The 27838-nt window shown below is 39.0% G+C and overlaps 1 protein-coding gene across 1 annotated transcript; it reads left to right on the top strand.

Moving 5' to 3' along the window:
* The first annotated feature begins 182 nt into the window (after positions 1-182).
* On the top strand, positions 183-13325 carry LOC112572098 (glutamine--tRNA ligase-like). The gene is given in 23 exon segments (XM_025251629.1): positions 183-364; positions 1387-1543; positions 2111-2154; positions 2156-2221; positions 2741-2816; positions 2969-3033; positions 3235-3319; positions 3634-3705; positions 4030-4115; positions 4387-4473; positions 5557-5656; positions 5874-6061; positions 6407-6537; positions 6743-6835; positions 6968-7105; positions 7479-7566; positions 7909-7994; positions 8244-8409; positions 8828-8920; positions 9476-9603; positions 10060-10126; positions 11131-11256; positions 11971-13325. Coding segments are annotated over 23 exon segments (2304 nt in total). The 5' UTR covers positions 183-253; the 3' UTR covers positions 12022-13325.
* The last annotated feature ends 14513 nt before the right edge of the window (positions 13326-27838 follow it).

Below are 27838 nucleotides of genomic sequence, written 5' to 3'. Positions count from 1 at the left end.
CAGTGCATGATTTACAGATTTAAAATATACGTGTCACAACCAAATATAACGAACACAGATAAGTAAACTTTAAAATAGTTCTTTCCCGTTTGACACATTTATTTATATCAGCTGCTTCTAAAATAGGTTTCTGACGCAATTAAGTGAAAGAATGAGTTAATTGAGATCCGGGGTTATGCTTACAAGAGTTTATTTTTATAACAACGATTTCCGGAAAGTTTCGTAGGTGTTGCTTTAGCGCAGACTAGACGATATGGCGGACCTCGTGGAACTGTTCGTTAGTATTGGCTTGAATGAACAGAAGGCCAAAGAGACACTGAAAAATGAACAGCTGACAGCATTCTTGAAACAGGTCATCCATGAGGTAGGACTTGTTATTGTCGTTTGTTTGAAAGGCTGAACTAGCTCTGTGTTGGTGAGGCGAGCGTCTGTGGCATGTGGCACCCGGCTGCTTCATAGCTGATGTAATCTAAACATTGTCACCATAGGGCTTTGCACTCAGTTCATGATTTTAGTCCGATTAAAAAAAAAAAAATCGCATCGTAGTGTGGTTGCGAGCTTTCGCATATGTGCGAGTGTTTGTATATGCTTGAGAAAAAACAAAACAAAACAACGAATCACTGACTTCTTCACGAATTTGAGACTTATTACAAACTTTCAGAAGGAATGTGAGTCTGAGTACTTTACAGTGCGTTCTTCAAACTAACACACAGTCTGAGCTTTTGGATCTGTGTAAGATCTTTAGGAATAAAGATTCACACGCTTTCCAAACTTTATATTAATTAAAGGATCATCTTTTAAGACCTCACTTAACATTTTAAAATGAAAGACGTACAGATATGACAGATTACTAACAGAGTGAACAGATTTCTGGAGCCATTTTTCTTAATTTGTGCTGTTTTTTGTCACTGTATTAGTCATTTAATGTTTTTTTAAAACTCTTTTTATGTTGTTATGTGCATGTAGTTACTGTGACATGTTCATTCATAATGTACTTTTCTTTGTTCTGTCATAGAGTTTTCTATGCCATGTATTACTTTTCATTTTGTATAACTGTAATGAAATAATAAAACAGACGAAGTTATTTTTAAAAGGAAATTTTGAAAATGTCCAGGAGATACCTTGTCATTTTCCAGCTGCTATGGTTAAAGAGATTTGCCCAAACCAAATGTTGGGTATTATGCAAGGTTTATCACATATCTCTGTCTGAAAGAACTTTTAGTTTAATATAATGGTTATTATCAAGCTTTATGGTCATCATATGGGAAAGCCTAATCTAAATGTACAATATTTAATAAAGTATTTGAGCACGCATTTCTCTGGAAGTGGATGTTAATTAAAATGGGTATTAACTTTATAAAGTGTTTTGCTTCTTTCTGATACCAGGCTGAACGCAGTGGAAATGGAGCGGTGAGGAATAAGGAGATGGGCAAGCTGATATACCAGTTAGCCACAACAATGAAGTCCCAGATCCGTAGTCACAGCTCACTCTTAGCTAGATATATTGCTGAGCGCAAGATCACTTCGGAAGTGCAGCTGTCAGGTAAATTGTAGTGAACGGATATAAAACTGTCTTCCGTGAATCATGAATTGTACCAAAAATCTTATTTGCATATGTGAATTTGCAACCCAATCATGGTAAATACAAACATTACATGCATGGGATGATAAGGGGAAAAAAATAGATGGAGAGAACAGCAGAAAACTTGAGAATTGAGAAGTTTATTTACTTCATTTTGCGATTTTGTGTTGTTTTGATTGGACAAACTGTCAAGAGTTTGACGAAAGTAGCATTTCTGAAAATGGTTAATAATCATCTCAAAATTCTCATTTGTGAAAGATTGAATTTGAACAACATTTAGTCTCAGCACTTTTTAATTTCTGATCTTTAGCCATACTTTTCTCATGTTCAACACTTTCATTTATACTGTGTTTTAGAACTGTTTTATTGTTATTCATGGTATGTTAAATTGTTGGTTCATTAGTAGTCCTGTGAACACAATGCAGGGAGCTTGCCTTGCTATGGGGTAATGTGTCTTATTAAATAATAATTATTATTTACCATATATATTTGAATGAAATATAGGTTGTTGCATTTTTTCTCTAACAGCTGCATTAGATTACTTGCTGCACAACCCTCTGACTCCTGTAGATGTGGCAAGCTCTTGAACAGGCTTGTGGAGTGGGTGTGATCATCACACCTGAAGAGATCGAAAGTGCTGTGAGTTTTGTAAATTTCCACTAATCATGTTTCCTCTAGATATATTTGTTGGTTTTTTTTTTTTGGTTTTTTTTGACTTGGCTGCTTACTAATTTTTCTTTTTGGGGGTAGGGGGAAGTGAGCATAGAAAGGGTGCAGAAGAGAATATTGTTTGCTAAATTATTTTTGCAATGTTATTGTTGAAATACCAGTGCAGAATATTTGTTTTGACGCAACATCCTTACAGATAATTTTGAAACAAATTCTTCAAATAAATTTATCATATACTCTTTACAGAATAAATTATCAGTGGTACTTGTTTTTTAAATTCTTGTCTACCTTAAAACCTGCATTTAAGAAACTGTTGTTCGCTATGTTATATCCAGTTGAACAGGCAAATTTGTTTACAAATAAAAGCCTCACTTTTTTTAAAGAAATGAACATCCTTTTTTTTGTGCTATTACCAACATTTAATGACATTTGTATGTATGACCTGTCAAGTTTTACGCTTTGCTCACTTTGATTTGCCTTTCTTTACAGGTTGAGTCTGTCATCAAACAGTACAAAGAGGATCTGAAGAAGCAGAGATACAAATTTAATGTGGGAAAGATTCTTGGTAAGCATATTTGATTCTATTTTATGTTTTGTCTACTAGGATCAGTTTTCAATGAATTAATCAATGTATTTGATGATATATGGTTGCTGAAAGGAGGGGGAAACGATACAAACTGGGGCTAGAAGTTACGCTGTCTTGATTACTGTTTCCAGGTGAAGCTAAGGCAAAGCTGAAGTGGGCTGATGGGAAAGCAGTGAAGAGTGAAGTTGACATGCAGGTCTGCTGTGCACATCAGTTTCTCTGATCACTTGGGGTCAAATAAGTCATGCATGCTTTCAGAAATGGGAAAAGTAGCAGTTCTCAAATTTTATGATTTTTAATGATGGGTTTAACTTTACATGGTCAAAATGTAATCTTGTAAGTTTCTATTTTAGAGTTCATGCTTAAAAAAGTTTTAAAATTATTTTGTGCTTTGCAGATTCTGGACTTACTTGGGCCAAAGACTGAAGCTGACCAGGAAAAACCATCCAAACAGAAAGTATGTCAAGTGCATCAAATAGAAAGTTAAAGTTATTTTTGGCTAGTGAGAAACTTGTGAAGTCAGCAGAAATGCATGTGTTCAGTTTCATTCATACTTTTCTTGTATGCATACAAATTTACATGTTTTTAAATTATTTTCCTTTTGATTGTTTTTTTTTTTAAACAGACTGCCAAAGTAGCCAAGGATGAAAGAAAGAAAAATCACCTGCTCCAAACAGCTGTAAGTGTTGAAGCACAAGTTTTTATTAATTTAAAGTGCTTATTATATTCATGATATCTTTACAATATTTTGTTCCAAAAGAGATGTAAAGTTTAATTTTTGTGTATCTTGTTCCAGTTATTGCTGAAGATGGTCATGTAAAGTCTTTCATGGAAGTCATGGGGGATGCTGTAAAATTCCATAAGCCAGGTAAATTTTACATAATTTAGTAGTCTTCTAATATAAATAGTTTATGGTGCAATTTAGGAATTTTCTCAAGTGGTTACTGTAAATGGTACACCCAGCAGTTACTGTAAATATATCTCAAATTGTAAGACTTACAGCTTTCCTTATGCTAACCCGTCTTTTTTGATCATTTGTTTTTGGAGAGCTTTGTTTAGCTTACTTTTTTGAGATCCTTACTTGAGTAAAATATCTGATAAGCAAATGATTCATTTATTTCTTGTTTTCAACCTCTGTTTTCTGAATTTGTGTAAAACATTTGGTTTGTAAGTGCTCAATTTTTCATTTCAGGAGAAAATTATAAGACTGATGGCTATGTTATTACACCTCGTACAATGGAGCTACTGCAAGAACATTTGAAAACTGTTGGTGGAAAGGTGAGTGTATTCTTTGATTGAAAATCCAGTGCTCGTTATACTTCTTAACCACCTGTTGACTGCTTTGCTGATGCAAAAAATGTGACTGAATTTGTTAAAAAATTACATACTTATCACTTGCTCTAAGACAATGGTAAGTCTTGTAAAAGACAAAAAAATATCTTTTAAGGCTTCAAGGCAGCTGTGTTTAGAATAGGAGCAACTGCATGAAAGCACTTTTACTTCTTGAGAATGCTTATAATCAATTGTGCTTGTCCAAAATTTGCATTAGGTTCACACTAGGTTTCCACCAGAACCAAATGGCATTCTTCATATTGGACATGCTAAGGCCATCAATTTCAACTTCGGCTACGCCAAGGTAAATAATGTTTTTTCCTGAAGTCTCTACATTGTAAATTGATATCACAGATCATTAGTTTTTGTCTCTCCTTGGAATGTTTACCTAGGAATTATAGCACCACTGTTTGTTTTAAAACAGGGGTGTCAAACACCCGGCCCGCGGGCCACATCCGGCCCGCCATGAAATTTTACCTGGCCCGCGAAAGAAGTTTAATTAATCATTGTTAATGGCCCGGCAACAAGTAAAAGGCAAACAACAGAAAAGTTCCGTCAAGGACAGCAAGCGATGGGATGAGTTTAGTGAAGTTTGTATAGACCACCAACAGTGCACTGGTCAAGTTACCACCGCTCCTGTTGATGACCAGAAGGGATGGTGAAGGCGGGGCCCATAAATCTGACCTGTGACACGCGACACCCTGTCCTGAACACGGGCCGCGGGTCGAAGATTTTTAGTACCTGTTAACTTCCCTCAATCGGTCCGAGATCAAAGGGTGACTAGGCTCGAATCTTGAGCATATTTGGCAGTTCATATTTGTGTGAGCAACTTTTCTCTGTGATGAAGATCAACAAAACATCACACAGGAGTCGTCTTACTGATGTCCACTTGCAGTCCATCCTGAGAATCTCCACAACACAGAAACTTACTCTAAACACGAACTTGTTGCCAAGAAAAGATGTCAAACGTCCACTTCTGACAAAATAAATTAAGAAGAAAAACTGCTAATCCTTGGTTTGTTATTACTTTAATTTTGTTTTAATGTATGATTTTGTTTACACAAAATTAATAACAAAAAGTTTAGTTTTTTACCGTTCAATAAAAAGTTATCGGACTTAAATAATAATCTTCGGCCTGCCACCTTGTGGACGATGTGAGATTTGGCCCCCTGGGTAATTGAGTTTGACACCCCTGTTTTAAAAGGATTTAGGTAACAGGTAGAGAGAGTGTATGTGTGTGTTTTTTGAATGTTGAATGCTTGTGGAAAAATATAAGTACATTAATATATAAAAATAAAGTGTAGGAACATTAGTTCTATTGCATTTTTCAAATCTTGTAGACTTGTACTCTGTGAAGCGGAACAGGTATATTAAATTCTTTATTTAGGGCATGGGAGGAAATTGCTATCTGCGTTATGATGACACCAACCCAGAAAAGGAAGAAGAGCGTTTTTTTCATGCCATCAGAGATATGGTTGAATGGCTAGGTATGTGATATTTTTTAAGACTTCTTTCTCATTCTAGACTATTTCATCTTGTAGGACCAACATAGATCAAAGTATGTATTTTTTGCTTTTTGTTATTGCCATTTATTCAGAGATAGAAGGCTCTCAGATATGGGATTATTAGCCTGTCTGTGCTGACAGAGATAAAAATTAGCATGAGATATAGTTGGATATTTTAAACAAGCAGTTTGTTATTCAGGCTACAAGCCCTTTAAGGTGACGTATGCCTCAGACAACTTTGAAAAGCTGTACGAGTGTGCCGTGGAACTTATAAAACGAGGCCATGCATATGTCTGCCATCAGCGACCTGAGGAACTCAAAGGATTCAATACCCCTGATTCTCCTTGGCGAGATCGCCCAGTGGAGGAATCTCTTCAGCTGTTTGAGGTAGACTAATTACTGTTTTTCTCTCTCTTTCATTTCTTTTTCTTTAAGAATGTTAGCTGAATGAGTTTTTGGGGTTGGAGGTGATTACGAGAGAGCCATAACCCGAAGGATGCTTCACTTGGAAGTGTAATGTTGCTGGTTTGAGCACGTCTGACTAGAAAATCTCCCAGCCTTCCCAGCAAATGTATCTGGTTTATCAGGAATGCAAAATGTATATATCCTCGTGGACATGTGTACCATAGCTTTTCATTGCTGCTACAATCCTGAGACTGTAGGAGCCTAGATTTTAGTTTTCTCATAATCTTGCATGATGGTTCATATGGTGATGCATGTTATGGTTTTCAGGATATGAGGAAAGGCAAAATCAATGAAGGGGAGGCCACTTTGAGAATGAAGACAACATTAGAAGAAGGGAAAAAGGACCCTGTGGCATACCGTATCAAGTTTACACCTCACCATCGCACTGGTGACAAGTGGTGAGCAAAACTTGCACTTGTTGACCTAAACATTTGTATCAAAGCTCTGGTTGATGGAAAACAGACAACCTAAATTTGTGATTTTTAGTGCAGAAACAAGAACATGATATAATTTAGTCATCGTGGTGGCATCATATTTTGTTGACAAACTGAAATTTAGAATGATTGCTTGTGTTTACTTACAATGCAAATTTTTTTTTTCCAGGTGCATCTACCCAACTTATGATTTTACACACTGTCTGTGTGATTCCATAGAAAATATAACACATTCTCTGTGCACGAAGGAGTTTCAGTCAAGGTAAAAGACATTTTTGACCTTTAATTTTTCTTTTTTTTCTTTTGTTGAACGGACCTGATGCACCTCTTTACAAACATGCATTTTCTACAAGAGAGCAACTGTGAAGCTGAAATTATTTTTTAATGATTACAGACGTTCATCCTATTACTGGCTGTGCAATGTGCTGGACATGTACTGTCCTGTACAGTGGGAGTATGGTCGTCTCAACCTTAACTACACAGTTGTGTCTAAAAGGAAGATTGCCAAACTTATATCAGAGGGATTTGTAAGGTAAGGCAATTTTGCACCTCCCTGCATGAGGGAGCGAGTGGTTTGGCATGAGATTTTGTGGATAGTTGTGGGAAAAGTAGGTGAAAATAGGGCAGGCAGGAAAGATCAAGTTGAGATCTTAGTGCTTTAAGGTTTATTGATATTTTGCACATTTATATTATGTTGCTGGCATTTAATTATTTTCTTCCTTTCTTCTAAAATCAGAATTTGTAGAGCTGGATAATACACAGTTCATTTTAAAACAGTTCACTTGCTGCATATATTTTTAGATTAATTTTTACATTCTTCTGTTTTGTCACCTGTTATTACTCATGTAAAACTAACAGGAAACAATTAAGATATGCACATGTTTATTTGTTTTTCTACCTATAAGGGACTGGGATGACCCTCGTCTGTTTACACTGACAGCATTACGACGTAGAGGTTTCCCTGCAGAAGCCATTAACTACTTCTGTGCTAAGGTATTTTCAATATGTCATAATATATGTCATTGCATGTATTTTCTGTGTTCAGTTTTATTGAAATATACCTTTTCACAATAAAATATATTCTTAGAAAAGATTATGTTCATTGCAGGCTTTATTTTAAAAAGTGCTGGGGAGTTCTTTCCTTTGAACAATCATTCTCAAGTAAATAATAAAAACTAAAGTATTTTGTATTTACTTTATTCTGAACATTAGCATGTCGCCTGTGTAAAGCAACAAATGCACTATAGGACTTTTCTAAGGTTTAACCTTATGCATTTTTTGTCTAAATTTTAAAGAGTGTGATAAAAGCATTTTTTTCCATCTTGCTGTTGACAGGTTGGTGTCACAATGGCTCAGACCGTTATAGATCCCATCATGCTAGAGTCATGTGTCAGAGAGGTGCTCAACGTTGTAGCACCTAGGTAATGATATGTTTCTCTGCACCACCCTGCAAGCCTTTTGATCTTGCTCTTAGCATCCGATTTTGCTAGTTCAAAGTTTTGTTAGAAAAATTACAGTCTGATCACAAAACTGACATATCTGCTAGTGTTTCCTTCAATATTTTGAGATTTTCTTTAAGTGATTTTTACTGGTGGTTTGTTTTTAACCAATGCAGTTGAGAATGAAGCTCCAAGTCAGCATATGTTTATGGTCCATGTGAACTTTCTTAGGGCGATGGCAGTCCTGGAGCCTCTGAAAGTTGTTATTGAGAACTTCCCTGCAGATGTCACTCGACGTGAGGTCACGGTACCTAACTTTCCCGGAGATGAGTCCAGGGGCAGCCACATTGTACCCTTCACTGAAGTTGTTTTTATTGAGCGATCTGACTTTAGAGAGGTAAATTGTTAGCACAAGTGTGAAGCCCAGCCTTCACCCTGAAAAAGCACATCAAAACAATTGATCCCTTGTTTTTTCTGATTATTTTGAATGTTGCATTTGTGCTTTCATAGCTTCTTCAGTCTTTTTGTCTACTTGTTAAATACCATTAGAAATATTATGAGGATAGCAGTGGTTGCATACGGGGATTTAAGGGAGAACATCATATACCAGTGCTGTTCTAAAGAGTCATTACCCATTTGTTTTTGAGCTTAAGAAGTGGAACTTTACAACTCGGATGATTTAGTCACAGAATTGGCTTGCTGTTTGTAGTACAACTTATACTCCCCTGTTACCTCCCTTCCAAAATTTGAAAATTTGAAAAATGTAAGACTAGCAGTGTTAATGTTTAAAGAATTACGTTGACATGCTTTTCTAGGATGCTGACAAAAACTACAAGCGCCTTGCTGTGAATCAACCTGTTGGTCTTCGACATACAGGCTTTGTCATTAGTGTGGATAGAGTCATAAAGGTATGATACTTCTATTGTGGTGGGTACTTTTCAGTTTAATAAGATGCTTATTGTGCTATGGTTTTTGAGAGGGAAAAAATAGAAAATTGCTGTGTATATAAAGCCTTATTTTGAGAGAGATATGGAGGGTGGTTATGTGCATTAAGAGCAGATTTGTTAAATGATTATTATAGTATGTGTCTCACGTCATAGCAGGCAAGGGCTTGCTGCCTAGGTTGAGGATTTTGGGGAATGGGTTGAGATCTTTGGTGCGTGATTTTACTGAATATAACGGCCGTTAAAAGACTGGTCTAGTTTTGGTTGCTCTTTTGTCAACAGTAAATCACGGGATGGTTTATATACATCTTAGTATGATTGTGATCAGGGATTCATCTTTGCTGTTATATGAATATGTGAATGTCATTATATAACTCATTAAAGCAACACTGCAGGAGATGTGTTGACCTATGAAAACTTGCTTCAATGATGTGGAGGGAAGTGAACTAAAGGTGCAGAGTGACATGTCAAACAATGCTAGTTGTTTCAGTTACTGCAGAGATTCCTTCTGTTCCTTAGAACTCTGAGGGCGAAATCACAGAGCTTAGAGTAAAGTGCAACAGTGCTTCTGATGCTGCAAAACCCAAGGGATTTATTCACTGGGTTTCTGAACCATTACCTTGTGAAGTTAGGCTGTATGAAAGATTGTAAGTATAGAATAGTCTTTAGCGTTGACTATGCTTATAGCAGTAACTTGCAAACTTCTTCTAAAGTAAACAGCAGCATTATGAAAATTGGGTGCTTTCAATTGTTACCAGCATAAATTAGAATATATATAAAAATATATGGGTGTGTGGGCACATATGTGTGTTTTGTATACAATAATAATGTTAATATCAATAAATAGTTAAACCTCGGTTTTTGTTGATAACCCATCCAAAAACAATCGGCAAAATCCGAAACCGAAAAAAACCCGAGGCAATTATTTCCACATGAATCAATGTACATCCAATTAATTTGTTCTAGGCACTCCAAATACATACCTGAAACACATTTTATAGAGAATAAACATGCAGTTTCTTGATGAGTAGTGTAATTGAAGAAATGATTCCGAGATTTTGGTTGACTAAATGTAATGAAGCCATGTGGTTTTGTTGGAACAGATTTCTCCACAAAAACCCAGAGGATTCAAATGAGGTGCCAGGAGGATTTCTGTCAGATGTCAACAGAGTAAGTTAACATTGAGTGTCTTGCCAAAATACAATTAGAGAATGAGCTGGGTTGGGAGTGAAGTTTGACTACTGACATCCTTTAAGTGCACTTCATAAAAGCCTTGATTATTGTTTACTGTTGGCTACTATCAAGAGTCTTTGAGTTCATGGAGATTTTGGAATCTAGGTGGACAGTGCTTTCTACAAAGCACCAAGGTTACTTTAAAAAAAAGTAATGAGAGACAGGGTTTCAAGTTAACCTGATGCCTTCCAGCCAGTAACTCTCTGTTTAGAAAAAGATGGGGCTTTATGAAGAAAATGAGTGCATGCAAGTTGTACATTTATAAATGACTAAACATTTGTAATGCAAGAATGTCAACACATTGGCATGTGAGTGGGGGAGGGGGAGCGTGTTTATATTTTATAATACAGCACATTTACTAAGTGCCTCTTCCTAGCACCAAAGCTGAGCTCAGAGAGCTTTACATACAAGAGTAATAATACACAAATGCATACATTAACTTATCAAATAGCAAGCAACACATTATAGTACTAAGACCATAAATCCTTGGATTGTTCAGTGAATAGAAAAACCAGGAAAGACCCCACTGCATTCAAATGTAGAATACACTCGGCTGGTGCTTTTAAGGTTCATTTGTTGGCAATTTTCACAAACAAGGAAACTTGGCTGTTAGAGAAAGAGTCGACAGGAAAGAGAAATGTTGGAAACGAAGAACCAAGGCCACAGGCAATTAAGAACAGGTGATGATGACAAGGATCCCAGAAGAATCTCATACAGGAAAATCACAACTCAAAAAATCACAACAGGGAGCTAACCTCATCTAGTAAATAAGACAAAGGAACATCACTTTTGTCAGCGGTGGCAAAATTTTTTTGTTCATAAGGTGTTATGTGCAAAGATGTAAAAACAGTAAATGTCTGTTGAATTTTTTATTTTAAGTTTGAAACCATAATTCATTTTTAATGAAGTCTGTCTTCTTTTGTTTTTCAATATAATTGTAGGACTCTCTGACAGTTCTGTCAAATGCCGTGGTTGATGTGTCTGTACGTTCGGCCAAGGTCTTTGACAGGTTCCAGTTTGAGAGGAATGGATTTTTTAGCGTGGACCCAGACAGCACTCCAGACAGGGTATGTACATATGTGCATATTTGCTTATGCATGGATTTGTGTGTGTGTGTGTGTGTGTACATGCACTTCTTTGTGTTGACTTGCACACATCCAATGTACACAACTGAGCATGCCCACACACATTTATATGCATCACATACACACATTTATGGGTACTTGTGTATAGGCAGGGCTTCTGCTTATGCAAAAAATTGCGTACAGTACACATTAAAAGTTCGGAAGACCCCTTCAATTTTCGTCAATGGGGTCCCCTTCAAATTTGGGCGAAGAACAGGGACCCCTTAAAAATCTGAAGAAGGGGTCCCTGGGACCCCAAAGAATTTAGCCTTAGCAGAAGCCCTGATAGGTATTAATAGGTTTTATTCTAGGCTGTGCCTTGATAGATTTGCTGAAGGCCAAAGCATTTAAAAAGGTGGTGTGGAACTTTCATAAATAATTTTTGGCATTATCTGCTCTAGTTTGCTTTTTGATTTTTTTTAAAACCTGACTTTTACAAGAAAATCGAAGAAGAACTAGGGTATTACTTTGTTGCATGTCTGTGGACATGCTTTTTGTTGATAATATTGTGAAATTTATGTAAGCTTTTAGTTTTGAATGGCTTGGCATTGAAAGTATAGTTTCCCAAGACTTAATTTATTTGTTTTGTAGATGAGTTAAGGGATATGCTATATATTTTCACCTACTTACAAGCTCTATGAACTTTTCTGTCCACAGCTGGTGTTCAACCGAACAGTGACCCTCAAAGAAGATCCTGGGAAACATTGAGACCTGTCAGCACACCCCTGAGAAACCTGACACCTTTCATAGTTTAACTTTCTCATCACTTACCCTCACATTCTGACTGTTGCCACACAATTGAGTCCCAAACCTGAAAAGGTTCTTGCAACGATTTTGGGAGCTGAAAGGAAAATACAATCTTTGTTTTGCTCTTCATATTGTAGTACTTTATTTATTATATTTACGATAAATAAAACTTCAGTCCATGAATTATTGTTAAAAATGACACCATTTATTTGTCAAGTTGTGAAAAGTTATGTTACAGGGTGGGTTGGGCAAGGGGAAGGTGAAGGTGACATATTCACAAGTGGGAGGGAGAGCTTGTCATTGAATTGCAGTCCTTTGTTTAGAAATTGTATAGATACACAATAAAAGTGACTTGTTTCTGAAAGATGACCGGTTCGGCTTGGCTATTTCTAAGAATGCTACTTTACATCTACTGTATGCTTTTGAAGCTTTCATTACATTTTTGAATTGGTGGGTGGGAGCTAGGCTACCTGTCTTTGTGTGTTGCCACTGTGGGAAGAACAGCTTTATTGCTAGCAGTAGTGTGAAGCATGTGCATGTAGAGAAACAAGTAGCCCCGTCACTGGGTCAATTTGGGAACAGTGTTGACTGATCTTTACCTGCTGGAGTGACACCTAGTGAACTCCCTTCAATATTTATACATCTGTGACTCGTGTTCTGATAGCTTCTCTGAACTTATATTCTTTGTTTGCTTGCAGCTTATATCTTGTTACACAGTCATGGTTTTCATCTTAATATAAGCAAGTTACGTTTAGAAATCATCACTTTTTTAATTCTGTATATACATTATTTTTCATTGTTATGCAGGTATTGTTTCAGTTTGGTGTCGGTCACACCAGCTATATTTGGAATAATTACTCTCATATTTGTTTCTGTTTTATAGTGACTCTCTTTATAGAATGACAATTTGTGAAATTTGTAGCAGATTTTTGATGTTGATATCAACAAGGACTATCATTTTGTGTTTAGTTGTCCTGTCTAGGAAAAACATTTAGAATGGACTTTGCACAAGTGCGTAGCCAGCATAAAGCAGATATATTAACTCTTTGCTAATTCCCACAACATTTTTGAGAAACTTAGATGTTTCCATTACTTGAATGCAAATCAAACAGACTAGTAGAAAGTGGTTAATCAGCACACTGAAATGTTAAAGAATATGCTTACATTTTTTTCCCTGGAGGGAGTAGTATGATACTACATGTTGCTTGCTGGTGATGGATGATAATGATATGTGAATCGAGTGGTATAAAATTATACACCCACGACTTTAGTATTCTGTCTTTATTTTACACTATTCCACACAAGATAATGGTGTTATATCGTTTATCATATAAATCATTCAATAATTAGAATTTCCATTTGATGCAGGGGTAACAATTCACTTACGATTTACAGTGCCGTAATAGTCAGCAGGTCCTGTACAGGACGACCAGGCTAGTAAGTCAGTTCTTCCTCTGACCAACGCGGCGTCGGCCATCCTCCAAGGTGCCTTGAAGGACAGTTTTCGACTGGGTGTCATGCCGGGTCACGTGACCAAAGTTGACTACGTCGCTTGACTGTTGAAAGTAGAGGTTCCTGGTGTCATACGAGTGTGGCCATCTTTTTTCGTACAAAGTTGTTGGTTCTATGTTCTCTATGCGATCCAGGAGTAAGACTTGTCTCGACTGCCGGGATTCTCCTTTCCATCTCGGGGAGCAGAGTCCACGTGTCACATCCATAGAACAGGATCGGCACTACCAGGGATTTGAACAGCTTGTATTTGGTCGAAAACCTTATCATGGCTATGCCAGATCCTTGACGTCCTGTGGTTCGAAAGTAAGCGCCTGTTGGGTTCAGCACTGTACTGTTGGGGAGGACACACAACTCATAGACAACACTTTGTCCCACACGGGTCCTTCTGACAACAGATTTGTACGTGGGCTTACACTACTATATATATATTATGCGGGACTCGTCTCATACCTTGACTAGGCAAGGAATTATTCCGATTCCCCGGTCTCTTTCACTCAGAAATTCGCTACAGTCTCTCGGCTTCGACGACTGGCGAGGGAATAACCAAACTCAATCTTTTCCCCAACTACAGCTCACTCATGCACGCTTTTCTCGAACGTCCTCACTTCCACACACTCCAACAGGTAACACCGCTAAGGGCGATAATCTCTGCCGCCCAACAGACAAGGGCGGCAACCACCCGTTCCTAACATGTACAGCTCTTCGATGACTCAAACGAGGCCTTCTTCAATGTTAAATTTTTGGCATCACATACTACAGCCCCTCGTGCCAGACTCTGTCAAATGCCTTTGTAAAGTCGATGAAGCTGTGGTAGAGATCCCGCTGATGCTGAGGATGCGACAGTTGAAGATCTGCTCAACTGTGCGTCTGCGTGGTCTGAAGCCAGCCTGTTGTGCGAGAAGCTCTTCTGATGCTGTTCTTGGGTGGCTGATAATGAGGCTTATGGTTCTGTAGTTCTGGCACTGTTTGCTGTTTCCTTTTTGGGGAGGGGTGTGATTAGTGACTGCGTCCATTCCTTGCGCTCCTAGACTCTTTCGCCCTTTAATCTTTTGCAATATTTTAACAGCAACAGGGGCTTTTTGGGTACTCATTGTGCTCTTGAAAACATTGCTTGTGTGCGCATTTTATGCATGCTTCTCATCCTTATTTATATAATTATGGATGCATTTGCTTATCAGAAGACTTCGCAAGTATATTCTACAGGTTGTCACGTGCTTCTCTCCTTGGCCCCATCGCTTCCCTCCCCTCACTCTTATCATCAGGGGTAAAATGAGACGGGTGGCTGGTATCCTCTCTGAACCTCTGCGCACAAGCTTCGGTTCGCTCATCGATACCTTGACACCCGATTGTTGGAAATATATTTGTAATCTGACTGTTAGTAATTTGCTGTAAGCATTTCTTCGTGGAAGAAAAATACACTAATGTAGTCTTTACACCGCCCTCAGGGATTGGAGAATACCATAGTCTGGCGACTACAGAGAGGAGTTTACATGGAGCATGTTTTCGAACAGCTTTGTAAAAACTCGCGAAGGAGATGGGAAGCTCAGAAATGCTTCACGGCGTTGAATGCAATACAAAAGTAACAGTTGAGAAATAATGTCACGCTTGGCGAGGGCTAAAAGATTTTAAATACATTTCAACATTTCACGGAAGATTATTTTCGTCTAATTGTCTGGGACTAACCAGATTTGCATGAACTATTTTCTCGAAGTATGAGGAGGTTATCAAATATACTCTGTGAAAGTACAACTAAATGTATTCTAGCTGTCCGCGGTGTGAACTGTGAAAAGTCAGGACTGGTCGACAGACTGGAAAGTATATACCTCTCTCACACACATAACATTTATTTAACATGGCCTTTATCCTTTTAGAAGAGAGGTGTAAAACGAAATGATGAAAAACTATCGGATTCGAGGGAAGTTAAAGAGCAAAGTTCACATAAGAAAGTGCTCTTTCTATAAACGCTCTGTGAAGAGTAGTATAGTTATTCTTTAATCAACTTAATTAGTGGCGGAAACAGCATTGATATAGGATAGAATGAGGATGTAGAAACAGAAAGAAAAGGGGAAAAAGATAAAACTATATCCAGCTAATGGGTAATAAGATAAGAGCTAAGAATGTGAGTTTGTGGTGGTGTAGAGTTTACCTCCTTGCCTTTCCCTTCACAGACACCTCCCCCTCCGTCTCGGCATATCCATCGTTTCTTGCATAAGATAAGATTAGTGTCTGAAATCAAATTATCAGCGTCGCGACAGTAATTTCAAGATCAAGGCCTAAATTCAACTTCATTTGAGCTCGGTTACCCCTCCATGTGCCAGGCACTGAGAAAACATCGCACCACCCACGGCCAGTCGCGTCGCCACTTATTATGCGGGTACCTGGGGGGGAATGTAAACTGGTCATGCTCTACGGCATCACGTAGTCGCCGCTCCATTCGCTGTCTGGAAGGGCTTCATACTTCATTTAGGAGCATCCTGTAGTAATGCATCTTTTATAATGCTTTAAGAACAAAACATAATAAAAATCAACCCCATACCCCACCGAAACTGGCTTAAATACGCCCCATCTTAGAGAACATACATCAGCAAAAGACTATATATTTTTTTTATTGCACTTTGTATGAATTTGTCGGAAATAAATCGCGAGCTGCTTTGGATCAGGCAAATAGCTAAAAATTTCATAATCTGCAGGTGAGTGAGTTAAACGAAATGGTTGTTTAAAGGGACATAAGTTTTGTAACTGTTATTTTTTTATTTTTTTTTAACTGACTATGTTGTTTGAGTGGATATGAGATCGTGTTACAATTCAGTTCCTTGTTTATACGGAGGTGGCCCTACCTGTTTTTTTATTTTTCTATCCTCCCAACCCTCGGCTTTCAGACTTTGGTGTAGAATGTAGCAGTGCTAGGAGGTTAAGACCGAACAAACGCCGGCGTTTGAGGAAAACTGGATGCGTTAGTTTTTATTTATGGACTTTACATTTGCATGAGCAAACGAGTTGGCAGCCCGTTATTCGAATTCGACCCAGGAAGCCGTCTCGAAGCCAATTCTACAAAGTGGCCTCCCTTTGGCCCTAGTCATCTGCGGCGCGGCAGGAGTTGCGCCGCCTGCTGCGGGCTGGAGGCAAAAAGCAGACGCGACACATCCCACGAAGATGTCGGAGAATTAGCGATGCAGCGAGTTTGTTTACGGTTATACGTCTGGTTGATTCCATGCATTCAAGTGGAGTCTGCGTTCAGTACATGCATAATTTACTAATTTATTCAGTTCATTGCAGGCTGGTCTCCAACTTTCTGTGTCTACAACCAAGCTATTGAAGTAGACTTTGATGTACTTATTACAGATATTTGCTACGATTTCTGCGCTCAGGAATGTCAGACTGTAGCAGACTACAAAAGAGAACATTAAGATAATACCAAGAGGTTTTTATCTATATAAAAAATTATCCGCTTTATATGAATATAAACTAACTGTAAAAAAGAGGTTAAAAATGGTAGTTTCATAACCTATTGTTCTATGGGGAGAAAGATGTTATTTCGGGGCTATATTTTTGTGACAGCGACGCCTTTCTTTTCAGATTAGCATGAAATAAAGCTTTTATAGTCATTGCTTCAGTTTTTACTAGTTTCTACAAGAGTTTAGAACACACACACACTCGCGCGTCTACTCATTACATGAAGGTACGACCCTTATTGCAATATTGATGCGAGTTCAGGAAGTGCGAGAAATGTTAACTTTCACATTTTTCTCTGCTTAATATGTTAAGTGAACATCTTGTTTCTGATTTTCCCTTCATACATTTTTTGGTTCCGATTTCAGTTCATTGTATATCTGTAAACACTGCTTTTGATTTTCTTCGTGAAGATTTTTTTACATGACTAAATTTTCTTGTATTTATTATTTTTGCTTTCCCTTTAATATAAATTGTTTAATATATATAGACAATCCATTGGTTCATTAATTTTTTTATAAATATATATATATTTATTATTCTTGATACATTATTATTTACTTAAAATGTATTTCTCGGATTTTTTAGACATATTTATTTACGTACACGTTCTAGTTTTTGCTTTAACATATAGTTTCTAATTTATATGTATATCTCATGTTCTTCAATTTTTTTTTTAATGCACATAATAATGATGTTGGCGATTTTTCAAACACGCAGTACATGTATTAGCTTTTCGACATTTTAATCATGGCTTGGGTGAGTTAAAATATAAAATAAAACAAACTCCATTAAACAAAACACAAACAAACAAAAGCAGCAAATAACGAACAAACCAAAACGAGAAATTAAAACAAATAGTAAAACAAACAAAAACAAAGTATACAAAATAATAATAAAGCCGCTGGTCACACATCTTAACAGTTTCTTTTTCTTTCTGGGGAAGTAGAAGTTTAGACGACTCATTCTAAGAAAAGAAACAAACAAGCGACCCCAATATTTTCCTTAGAAGGGTAGTGCATGCAATTTCTATTAACAAAAATCAATTCAAAGAAGCAGATTTTAATATTTCTAGATAAAACTTTACAGGGAAAATGTCGACGACTACCTGCCGAGATGCAAAAAAAGTTGTTTCTAAAATGTTGTTTACTGTTGTAAAGAAATCAACATTTGTTTTGGATATCATAGAAGGGAAAATCTCCTTGCCTGCTTATTTATTGTAGTCACGTGTGAGGTAACGAATGGCCTGCTGCTGGCAGGTGAACTAGCGGCTGGTGTGTAAGTTGTAGTTAGAAATTATATATGATGATGAATGCACGCCTGCGATACCAGCCTCAGAAGTGAAGAGCTGTTCCCCTTGTTGCCGCTCGACATAAACACGTCCAGCCAGTACTTCTGACAAAGACAACAATTTTCACCTGCTGTTTGTATGCATAATGCACTGTCGTCAGCAAAAGACTTAGAAAATAGTTATTGCAAGGCAGGTCGTATGTCTTACACAGGAAGAAGTATTAATGATATGACTGTCACCGGTCCTGGAGGAGAAAGTATAATTATGCAATTATCATAAATCAAGCCTAGAGCTACGCCTTTCTTCCATAAAATGACAGAATGGCGAAGGTGCACTTGGCGCCTGGTGGATGATAGAAACAGAATGCTGTCGGTAGCTTGTCTTACACACCATCTTTTTCCCATAAACATTCTTGCCTCTTGGCAGTGCAAACAAATTATAAATTACTTTGGTTGAACAGGAAGATTCCGGCTTTGTTTATTTAGGGTTCATTAAGAAAATATATTTTAAAAGATGCTAAAAGGACAATCTGATTCAGAATATTTTTTACAGGACACAAGCTGTGAAAATAATGGCTTTGGCAAATTTTCATATGATCTACAAACTCATCTCCCTCAAGAAAAATTGTCAGTCACATCTTTGATGTGTCCTATTAATAATGCTTTAAAGTGTTTTCATTCTGATAAAAATTGTGTTTAAGGTTATTTTTCACTTGAATCCATACGATCTTAATGAGATTTTACAACTGAAGATAAACAGAACAGCAACAGAGTCCGTGGAAATCAGAAAAATAGTTGGAGGTTAATTTGAGAAAGTACCTAACATCACAAAGAGCCTGCACCGAGTGACTGCTTGGTAACAGGACCATGTGGCCACCGAGGGGAATGAGTTCACAGCTTTTCGTCTTTGCCGTTGCCCGTGCTCGTCCTCTCTGTTCACCGTTAGTTCTCTTTGACAGCCACCAACTGTGCGACCTCAAGACATCAGGGACTTCCAGAAAGTTCCTGTCAAAACTAACGTAGGTAGGAAATTACATATCCTGCCTTGGCACAGAGGGTGTAGCAAGATCATCGAGGACACAGACTAAATTGACTAACCCTGAAGGTAGTTCTGATGGAGAGGAATGGACGTGGTGGTGGTGGTGGTGGTGGTGGTGGTGGTGGTGGTGGTGGTGGTGGTGGTGGCAGTGATGTGGGACTGCTACCTTCTCGGTGACTCATCATGTCCAACATCCTGCGAAAGTTTTTCTCAGGAAATCATCAAAGGTGAGTATTCATAGTCTATAGTTAGCTGACCCATTCATCACTTTTGCAACTTTTGCCAGGTGAGCAGAAGAAGGAGGTATAATCTGAGAAGGTTAAGATGCGAATGTGAGAGAAGAGCGAAGCAGGTCTCGTCCCACAGGAAGAAAACAAATTCAGACTCACTAGTAAATGGTTTTGTATTGTACACATGGAAGTCAGGGAAGGTAAAATGAAGCCAATAAAAGTAAACGAACAAGTCAAAAAATACCCTATTTTACTTTCTTTTTTCTTTCCTTCCTTCTTTGTTTATATTCTTCTTTCTATTTGAAGACACGCTGTCGTCTGGTGGTTAACTGGGTGAGGATCGAGTGTAAGGTTTGTCCTGGCTTTTGTTTGAACCTCCCGTAACCCCAAATCTTACCCAGAGTTAGATGAGAAGCCATTCTCTACCACAGTTGCAATTGTGGAGTAGCTTTCATCCACCCCTCAGCCTTGAAGTGTGGGGTGGGAGGGTTTCTTTCATTATGACTCATCATGCAGACAGCCACTCATCTCTTCAACTGGCTTACAGCACTAGAAAATCCAATTCTCTTCAGACGTAAACACTTGAGACCAACAGTTCCTCCCCAAACATCCACCCCTACCCGTCAGCTCACCGGTTGTGGGAAAACGGGATTTGTACAGGCCTTCTGCCATAGCCCGAGAGCTGCACACTTGACTTGTATGGCTACATAATTACAGGATATCACCATAAAGCAAATCATTGGCATGATGTAGATAGAATTCATTTGGTAGAGGACGAATTAAAGAAATAAATATAGAGAAAATAAATACAAAATAATATTGAGGAAATAATTTGGCTTTGATGAGTGTTGACTCTCTAGCTTGGATAAGTGTATCATTTGATATATTTAATATATATACAGAATTAAACGGTATAGCTGTAAAATTTATTAGGTAAAAACATATTGAATAGCTCTCGAACGAATTGGATATCTAGTCAATGTTTCGTCAGTTTACCCTGTTTTTTTCTTTTCTTTTTTTTTTCTTCCTTTATTACTTAGTATTTACACACATAAATGAAAAAGTCCTCGATACGGACATCTACATTGAAATTCAAAACATTTTATTTGTCTAATTTTTCAAAAGCTGATCTCTGATCCAGTAATCATTCCAGTGATGCATAAACGGAACCACAGCTAAGGTTTAAGAAAAATCATCTATTTTCATCTTTTCCTCTCGCTTCCGTCTGCTGTCTCTCAAAGACCTAGGTGCCATGCAGAAATTAATGTAGTGAAGGATGAAGTGACTAAAGACGTCCAAGATGGTCTACACGCTACGTGGGACGTCTTCATCCGGGGCTCGAACCTGATTCCAGAAGACCGGGGGTGTGGTGCGCCTGCCGCCCAGCTCCGACTAAAACCTTTCAACCCTCAAACCCAAGGAGCACGCGCAAAATGCTGGTTGAAAATCAGACCCAGCCATGAATCAGTTTGTGATTGTGTGCGCATGCTCACGCTGTGCGCGTGCGCGCGAGGCCAGGAAGCATCACCTGCTGTGCACTTGATGATGTGGACCCTCAGGGGATGTGGCGAGAGAGGATTGAAGAAGACAGCAATGAGATATAGACGCCAGACTGGCTGATTGTATGAGCTGTAATCGGCGTGTGGGTAGGGAGGGACACCAATCTTTTTGGGGAGGGGGAGGAGAGAATGGTTTATCAACTTGAAGTATGTTTTCCGTCAGGGCTCTTGGGGTAGGGGTAAGGGGTAGGGGTTGTGTCTAAGTTGAGCCTTTGATTTCGGTAAACTCTCGGTCAGAAGTGAAGAGTCGAAAATGACTATCAACTGCCGGGATCTGTGCATTGAGAAAAAAACATCACCCAGCATGTTTGTATCGTCTCTGCCTCCCACTTTCCACTTTCCACCTTGTCACCAAATAGATTTTTTCTTAGAAAGCAGGTGCATAACAGTTTGGAGTGGACAGGGAGAAAGGGTGCAGACAAGGTTCAGCTGGCGCACCTACACAACTAGAGCTGCATCTCATCATGGCCACCCAACGAAAGGGCAAAGGTAGAGAAGGGAGGTAGAGAAAGATAGCATAATATTTCATTAAAAATTACAGCAAAGAGTTTTACAGGTTAAACCACATAAAACAAGAAATTAAGTTCAAAGTTCAAGCGTAAGTGAACACGGCATAAAACTGAAATTAGTTTATTAGTTTTTTAAAATGCTGGCGAATTATTATATGAATGTGTTTTATGTATAAAATAGATGTCAAATTGAGAGCAAACCAACATTTTCCCTTCGCTTTACTCAAGCACTCCTTGTCTTCTTATCTTCTCATCTCGTCCCACGGCTGATAAGTGTACAGGCATCACCGATGAACTTCTGACAGCCTCCCTCCGACTGTCACGGCCCCTTTTTTGCCCTCTGGGAGTTGGCCACGTCTATTCTGTGATATTATCCTTCCATCTCTTTGTCTTTTACCTGAGAATTTGCCTTCCAGGATGGGGTTTGATCTTGACATGCCCCTACCATTTCATCTTCCTGTTATCTAGGATATAGAATGGGCAAAAGGAGGCGACGCCATTGTGATCTGGCTCTTATTATGCTCTTGCAGACATGTTTATGTCAATGGTGATCTTTACACATTGTCCTTACCTGTGATATTAAACCACGACCCACCGGCTGTGACATTTGGAGAGATGGGGGCTACCAGGGGCGCTAGAGACCGGACCATATCCGTCGCCTCCAGAACATTTTGTTGCAGTTATGCCCCTTTCCCAATCTTTCCCTCCTGTACATATTGTTTTCTCCTTGGCGAAAAGACTAAACCGTAAATATTAACTTGCAATTAAATATTTCACAAATCAAGTCAATTAATTAATCAATCAAGCACAATTTTAACAAGGTCACGTACTGGGAAACCTAAACAGTAGGGAATAAATGACTTCCCCTTGACAAGCCCCAAGAGAAGACAGACAAGAACCGCACATTGTGAGCAGCGCCGCAGGTTGCAGCGGTTGTAGATGTAGAAAACTGGCAGCAGCAATACATGTGTGTGTGTGTGAGTGTGTGTGTGTGTGTGTGTGTTCACGAACGCACCAGCCTCCCCACTCTGCCAGATTTAGATATGATCTCCAGCTTATTTCCAGTTCCTATCACCTGAGTTCATCGATGTGGGAATCGGCTCCCCGTCGCCTAAAAATAGTTCTGTTTAATAATGTTCCAGATTAGCCAACCGCATTCTGCTCAATCCAATTTGGTTCAAATCAATTCGTTTCTCTGTAGCCCCATCAGGAATGATAGAAAACACTTTTTTAAAACCTTTTAATTAACCGTGAGAGAAATCGTAAGTCAAAGCCATTCACCTCAATTTCTCGGAAGAAACTTTTTGCCTTGCCGGTTTTATTTCCAAGCATTTATAGAAACCTCCAATATCGTCCATGTATATTTTAAACATAAAATAACACAAATGAGATGCCATGAAAGTTGGGATACTGAAACTTCTCATTTAAGATTGGAAAAGGTTTTTCCCTTGGCTACGGAGGGACTCAGGACAAGATGGCTGGCAGACTCCAAGTTGCTGCCGAGAGAAACTGCTGCAAAGGGATATTTTCACGAGAAATGTTTCGGTAAGATTATTTCAGTTGTGATATATGAGCAATAATACAGCAGTTAAAATATATTTAAACACAGCCATTACACGTAGAAAAGGGACATGTTTCATAATGATTGTTTGCATTTTATTGACATAAATAAATAAATGGGATGGCATATGCTGCCCTGTTCAGATCAGTATCCAGTCGATAAATTCCAAGGTTCATTTTTTTTCTTTTGTTGCGCATTAAATCAACAGTTTTACAGAAATCATGAAAGGAATGTTACTTCCGGTGGTAGAACGCATGACTGATGATGTCGGATTGTGACGCTGACTACCACGACAGTCAGCCCTGAGCTACCCCGCTACCCCAGCAGCCCTTCAAAAAGATTCCGTGAGAGGACTCGCCCGAGATGTAGCGATACCCACAATTACACAGCACTGCACCCGAGTCTGGCGGTGCTCCCCACCCCTACCTCTCCCTCCACCAACCTCACTTAACGTCAAACTTTTCTGCACAAATCTTCCAAGGACCGAGCTCATCTGCACCATCAGCAGCAACAGGGCGTCTCAGCGAGTGCAGTCGTCCCGCCCAACGACCGTACACCGCGCCGTCACGTGACAACAAGTCACGGAAAGCGGAGCGAGAGCGTGACGGGCACGAGACTATCTCTCGCGGCTCTGTCACGCCGCCATGATGCTATCTCGCGAGCGCGGGACGCCGCCAGCTTTGTACATTCTGCAGCTTCGACGTGGCTAATCTCCCCTTGCGCAGGCGGAAGTGCTTCACGTGCGACCCCTCTCTTCCTCCCATCCTCTCTGACATACTCTCCACCCTCCTACCCCGCTCATCTTCTCTCTAACATCGACGGTTTCTTGATCGACTTTAACTGCAAACTGTTCAGGACATAATTATGGCGAGGAGGAGAGACTTTCCCTCATGTCTAATTCTCCGTTTTAATGGAAGAAAGAAATGAATAAAGGGACAGGAATGTAAGAAGGATGAGAACCTCTTACGTTGCCCAGACATAAATGTTTAGGCGATTTAATGCCTGGTGGCTGAGACTGAATTAGTGAACACAAAGAAGGGTCTTTATTTGCCTCCACGGCTGACAGAAGTCTTTTTTCAACCCCAATCTGTTTCACGTTTATGTTAATTTGTCCTGTCTTTTTTGTCAGTTTAGCCAGCTATCCATTCGTTGACAGTATGTACGTAGCAGCGTTTTCTTTTTTAAAAGATTGATTGCCACTTTAAGGAAATAGAGGAGGAGAAAAAGATGAAAGGAAAATGAGTTCTCTGGTCCATGCTGGCTGAATCCGAGAATCCTGACTTCATGTACAGGAAACTTCTCATAAAGTACAGGGACCTAGGTATGTTCTCGTGGAGCGCCTTGGACATCACTATAATATAAATAACATATTATACTAAACTTTCCTTTAAACACAACGATGACTAAACTGATAACTTGGAATGTGAACACGATCATGATCTCTCAGTGTCAACTGAGACGATGAAGACCAAATCCTATCTAGGAGGAGTGAAACAGAAATGAGATTTCTAAAATTCTAAAATATATTTTCATTGTATTGCAAAATTTATTTTGAAGGAAAACAAGAACATTAGCGAAGATACTTATATAACATAGATAATTGCTAGAAGGCGCTAGCTAGTGCTTCTTACCCCCAACTTTCAAAAAAAAAGGGAAACCCTAGAATTTCGCCTCCTACCGTGACAATGATTGGTTGTTAACGAAGGTAACGATGTCATGTATGCTCCATCGCTTGTAACTTTGTGAATAATTGGTTTCAGTTTCGGATTAGATGACGATAATAACAATAATAACAACAACCATATCAAAACTCTCGAGAAGAGAAGAGGGTCAGTGAGCGGTGCACAGTTCCAGCAATGACTGAGATGAGGATGGACTTGATTGGTTTGCTGTACATTTCTACATTTGTAAACATTCCAGACTATTCCTATGTCTGTAATCATTGATGTTGTAGAGACTTTGTATGAAGATGACCCACGATGACATGTTGACTCATTTTGAGAATGCACGCCTTTACTGAACAGGAAAATGAAATAAAACAGAGAAAAGCCTGACAATGAGAGAAATAACGAAGACAGGATGTGCAGCGCTGACAGGCGAGGTCAACCACAATACTGAACAAGACCAGCACATCTGTTCTTACTCGAATAAATCCCTTTTAGTATTCAGGAAGGAACTTTCCTTTTCAAAATCTCAAGTCGTTTTTGACAGTCAACTCCGCCTTCACCACCCACATACCCCGCCCCCCTCCATTACAACCTTTCTCTCCATCTCCCCCTCCCTATTGCCTGGTGTGTTCCTCTTCCACTTCTTGCTGAGTGAAACTTGAAGGCGAGGTCACACCCCCTCTTGAGAAAACAGATTAAAAAAGAGGGAGTCTGAAATAAACTCCGCAACGCACTGTTCCTCTTCCCTCAGGCCATTGAGGAGTCGTAATAAATTTAAGCAGATTTAGGCTTCCGCCCCAGACTTCCCGTCGCCAACTTTGTAAGATTCTTGCATGATTTTTTTAATGTACAGAAAAAATGTAAAAGTAAAAAAAAAAAAAATCGTAAACTGCTTGTCAGTCTTTTCTCTGTATGGTATGGTTGAAATAAAAGATTTTTGTCAACACTCTGATCTGTTCGGCTTCCTTTACCGTGTATTGGGGAAGCGGATAGCCGAGTGGTTAGAGCGCTGGCGTCTGAACTGAGAGCGCGCTGGTTCAATTCCCGATTAGCGCAAGAAACTTTTTGCAGAGAACTATTTATAGGATTGAGGGCAGTCTACTTGAGAAAGAGTCACATCTCCTCCCACGCCTAACTTTAAAAAAAAATAAATGAAAGTGCGATCAACTCTATGGGCTCTCGGAGGACCACAGGATGTTGTGAGTAGGAAGACAAAATCAAACGCCCCGACGGTACTTTCCTCTTTCATCACTACAAGACAGGGTTGGAAGTGTTGTCATCATCGCTTGCCTCCTCTCGTCGTCTGAAGACACATAATCACCCTGACTACTGCCAGGCCGCCCAGCATCGCCGCAACGCAAGTCTGCGAGTATTTGCATCAACGTCAGATCACGGGGATAAAAATGTCGAGAAGATGTATGAGGCTAAACACAAACCAGCCCACAAACCACAAACACAACTGTGCTCGAGAGCGAAACTCTCTGGTGGGGTGAGGGCGAAGGTTAGGAGGCAAAATGGGGGAGATGGTATAAATGTTTGTCAATAATGGGTTGGAGCAGCAGGAGCGTATGGCTGACGAGAAGCGGATAATTGAGTCCACACACTTTATAGCTAATCCACTCCCTCGACCAAACGCTCAGTATTTCTACCAGTCCGTAGATGAACAAGCAGGATGAATGGACAAATCCGTCGAGAAAACCAGGTTTTTCGTCCAGAATCATCAAAATAAAATAGTCAGCCATGGCTATAATATGATCATGAAAAAAGTAAGGAACTGAACTACTTACTGGAGGGTTAGCTGTTAGTAGCTAAAGCCAACCCTCCACATCTCACTAAGAGAGAAATTTTGTGTGTGTATGATTGATTGACCAATTTCGATAAAAAATTAATTATCATCATCCAACTAAGTGACAAGGTGCAATTTTCAAAGACGAAAAAAAGTGTGGAAGAGGCGAGATTTGAACTCAAACCCATGATCATCTCTATCTTGATGGCAGAATTCACCGTTACTCCACTGAGCCGTCCTTTAGAAAGGCAAAATGTGAAACAATGTCCAAAAACAGAAACCAAGGTGTATTCTCGGACATAATGACCACCTGTAAGCACCTCTTAAAATCCCGAATCCTAAAGGTTAGGTAGATGTAAGTGCTTAAAAAAGTAGCCATTGCAGCAAAGAAGATCACAGAAAGGCTCTCGGATACCCAAGGATTATGGTGGAGTTATCTGGAAAGAAATATCTGAAGCAAACCTAATTAGGTTTAGGCAAATCCCTGATAGGTCGTCAGCGTGGGCGGGTGGCCCTGATCAAAGAACCTTGGCACCGTCAGACCGGAAGACAACCTCAGCCAAAGCAGACGACAGCTTAGTAACGAGCATGGTCAATGGCGGATAAAACACAACTAATTGCAACCAGTCATGAGAGGAAAAACCTCCAAGTTTCCACAAATTAGTAACATCCACGAATAACAGAGAAGGTGTTTGTGAGATCTCGTCCAAAGCCTTACAAAACTCGGTGAAGACTATATGTTGATAATGATAAATGTGATGAACGCGAGAATGATAATTTTATGATAATTATTTTTAGTTTTATTGTAGCCTAGTAGAAGAATATTTAACATAATAATATATGGACAGTGATAAGTCATTTTAGCCGAGGGCATCATCTGACAAAACATGAATAAAAAAGTGGTGACAGATTAAAATACAACCATGTTTGTATATAAAGTATTATTTTACTTTGCATTTTTATCTGATTATGAAAGCAAACGCCTGAAATAAAAGTACCATCGCCATTAATAAAATAAGGCCACAACAACAATGTTTGTCATCAACAACAAAGATGTTGCTGCTGGTCTGATGGTCAAGGACCTGGATGTTGCAGCCATGGAAGTCGGTCAATGGAAGGAAGAGACATCAACTTTAATGTCTGTACAAAAAGACAGCCTCTAAATCCTGAAAATT

This window comes from Pomacea canaliculata, linkage group LG9 (genome assembly GCF_003073045.1).
Source record: "Pomacea canaliculata isolate SZHN2017 linkage group LG9, ASM307304v1, whole genome shotgun sequence".
In the NCBI taxonomy this organism is placed as follows: domain Eukaryota; kingdom Metazoa; phylum Mollusca; class Gastropoda; order Architaenioglossa; family Ampullariidae; genus Pomacea; species Pomacea canaliculata.
The sequence above is the reverse complement of the archived record's forward strand: the minus strand, read 5'-3'. Positions and strand labels throughout refer to the sequence as shown.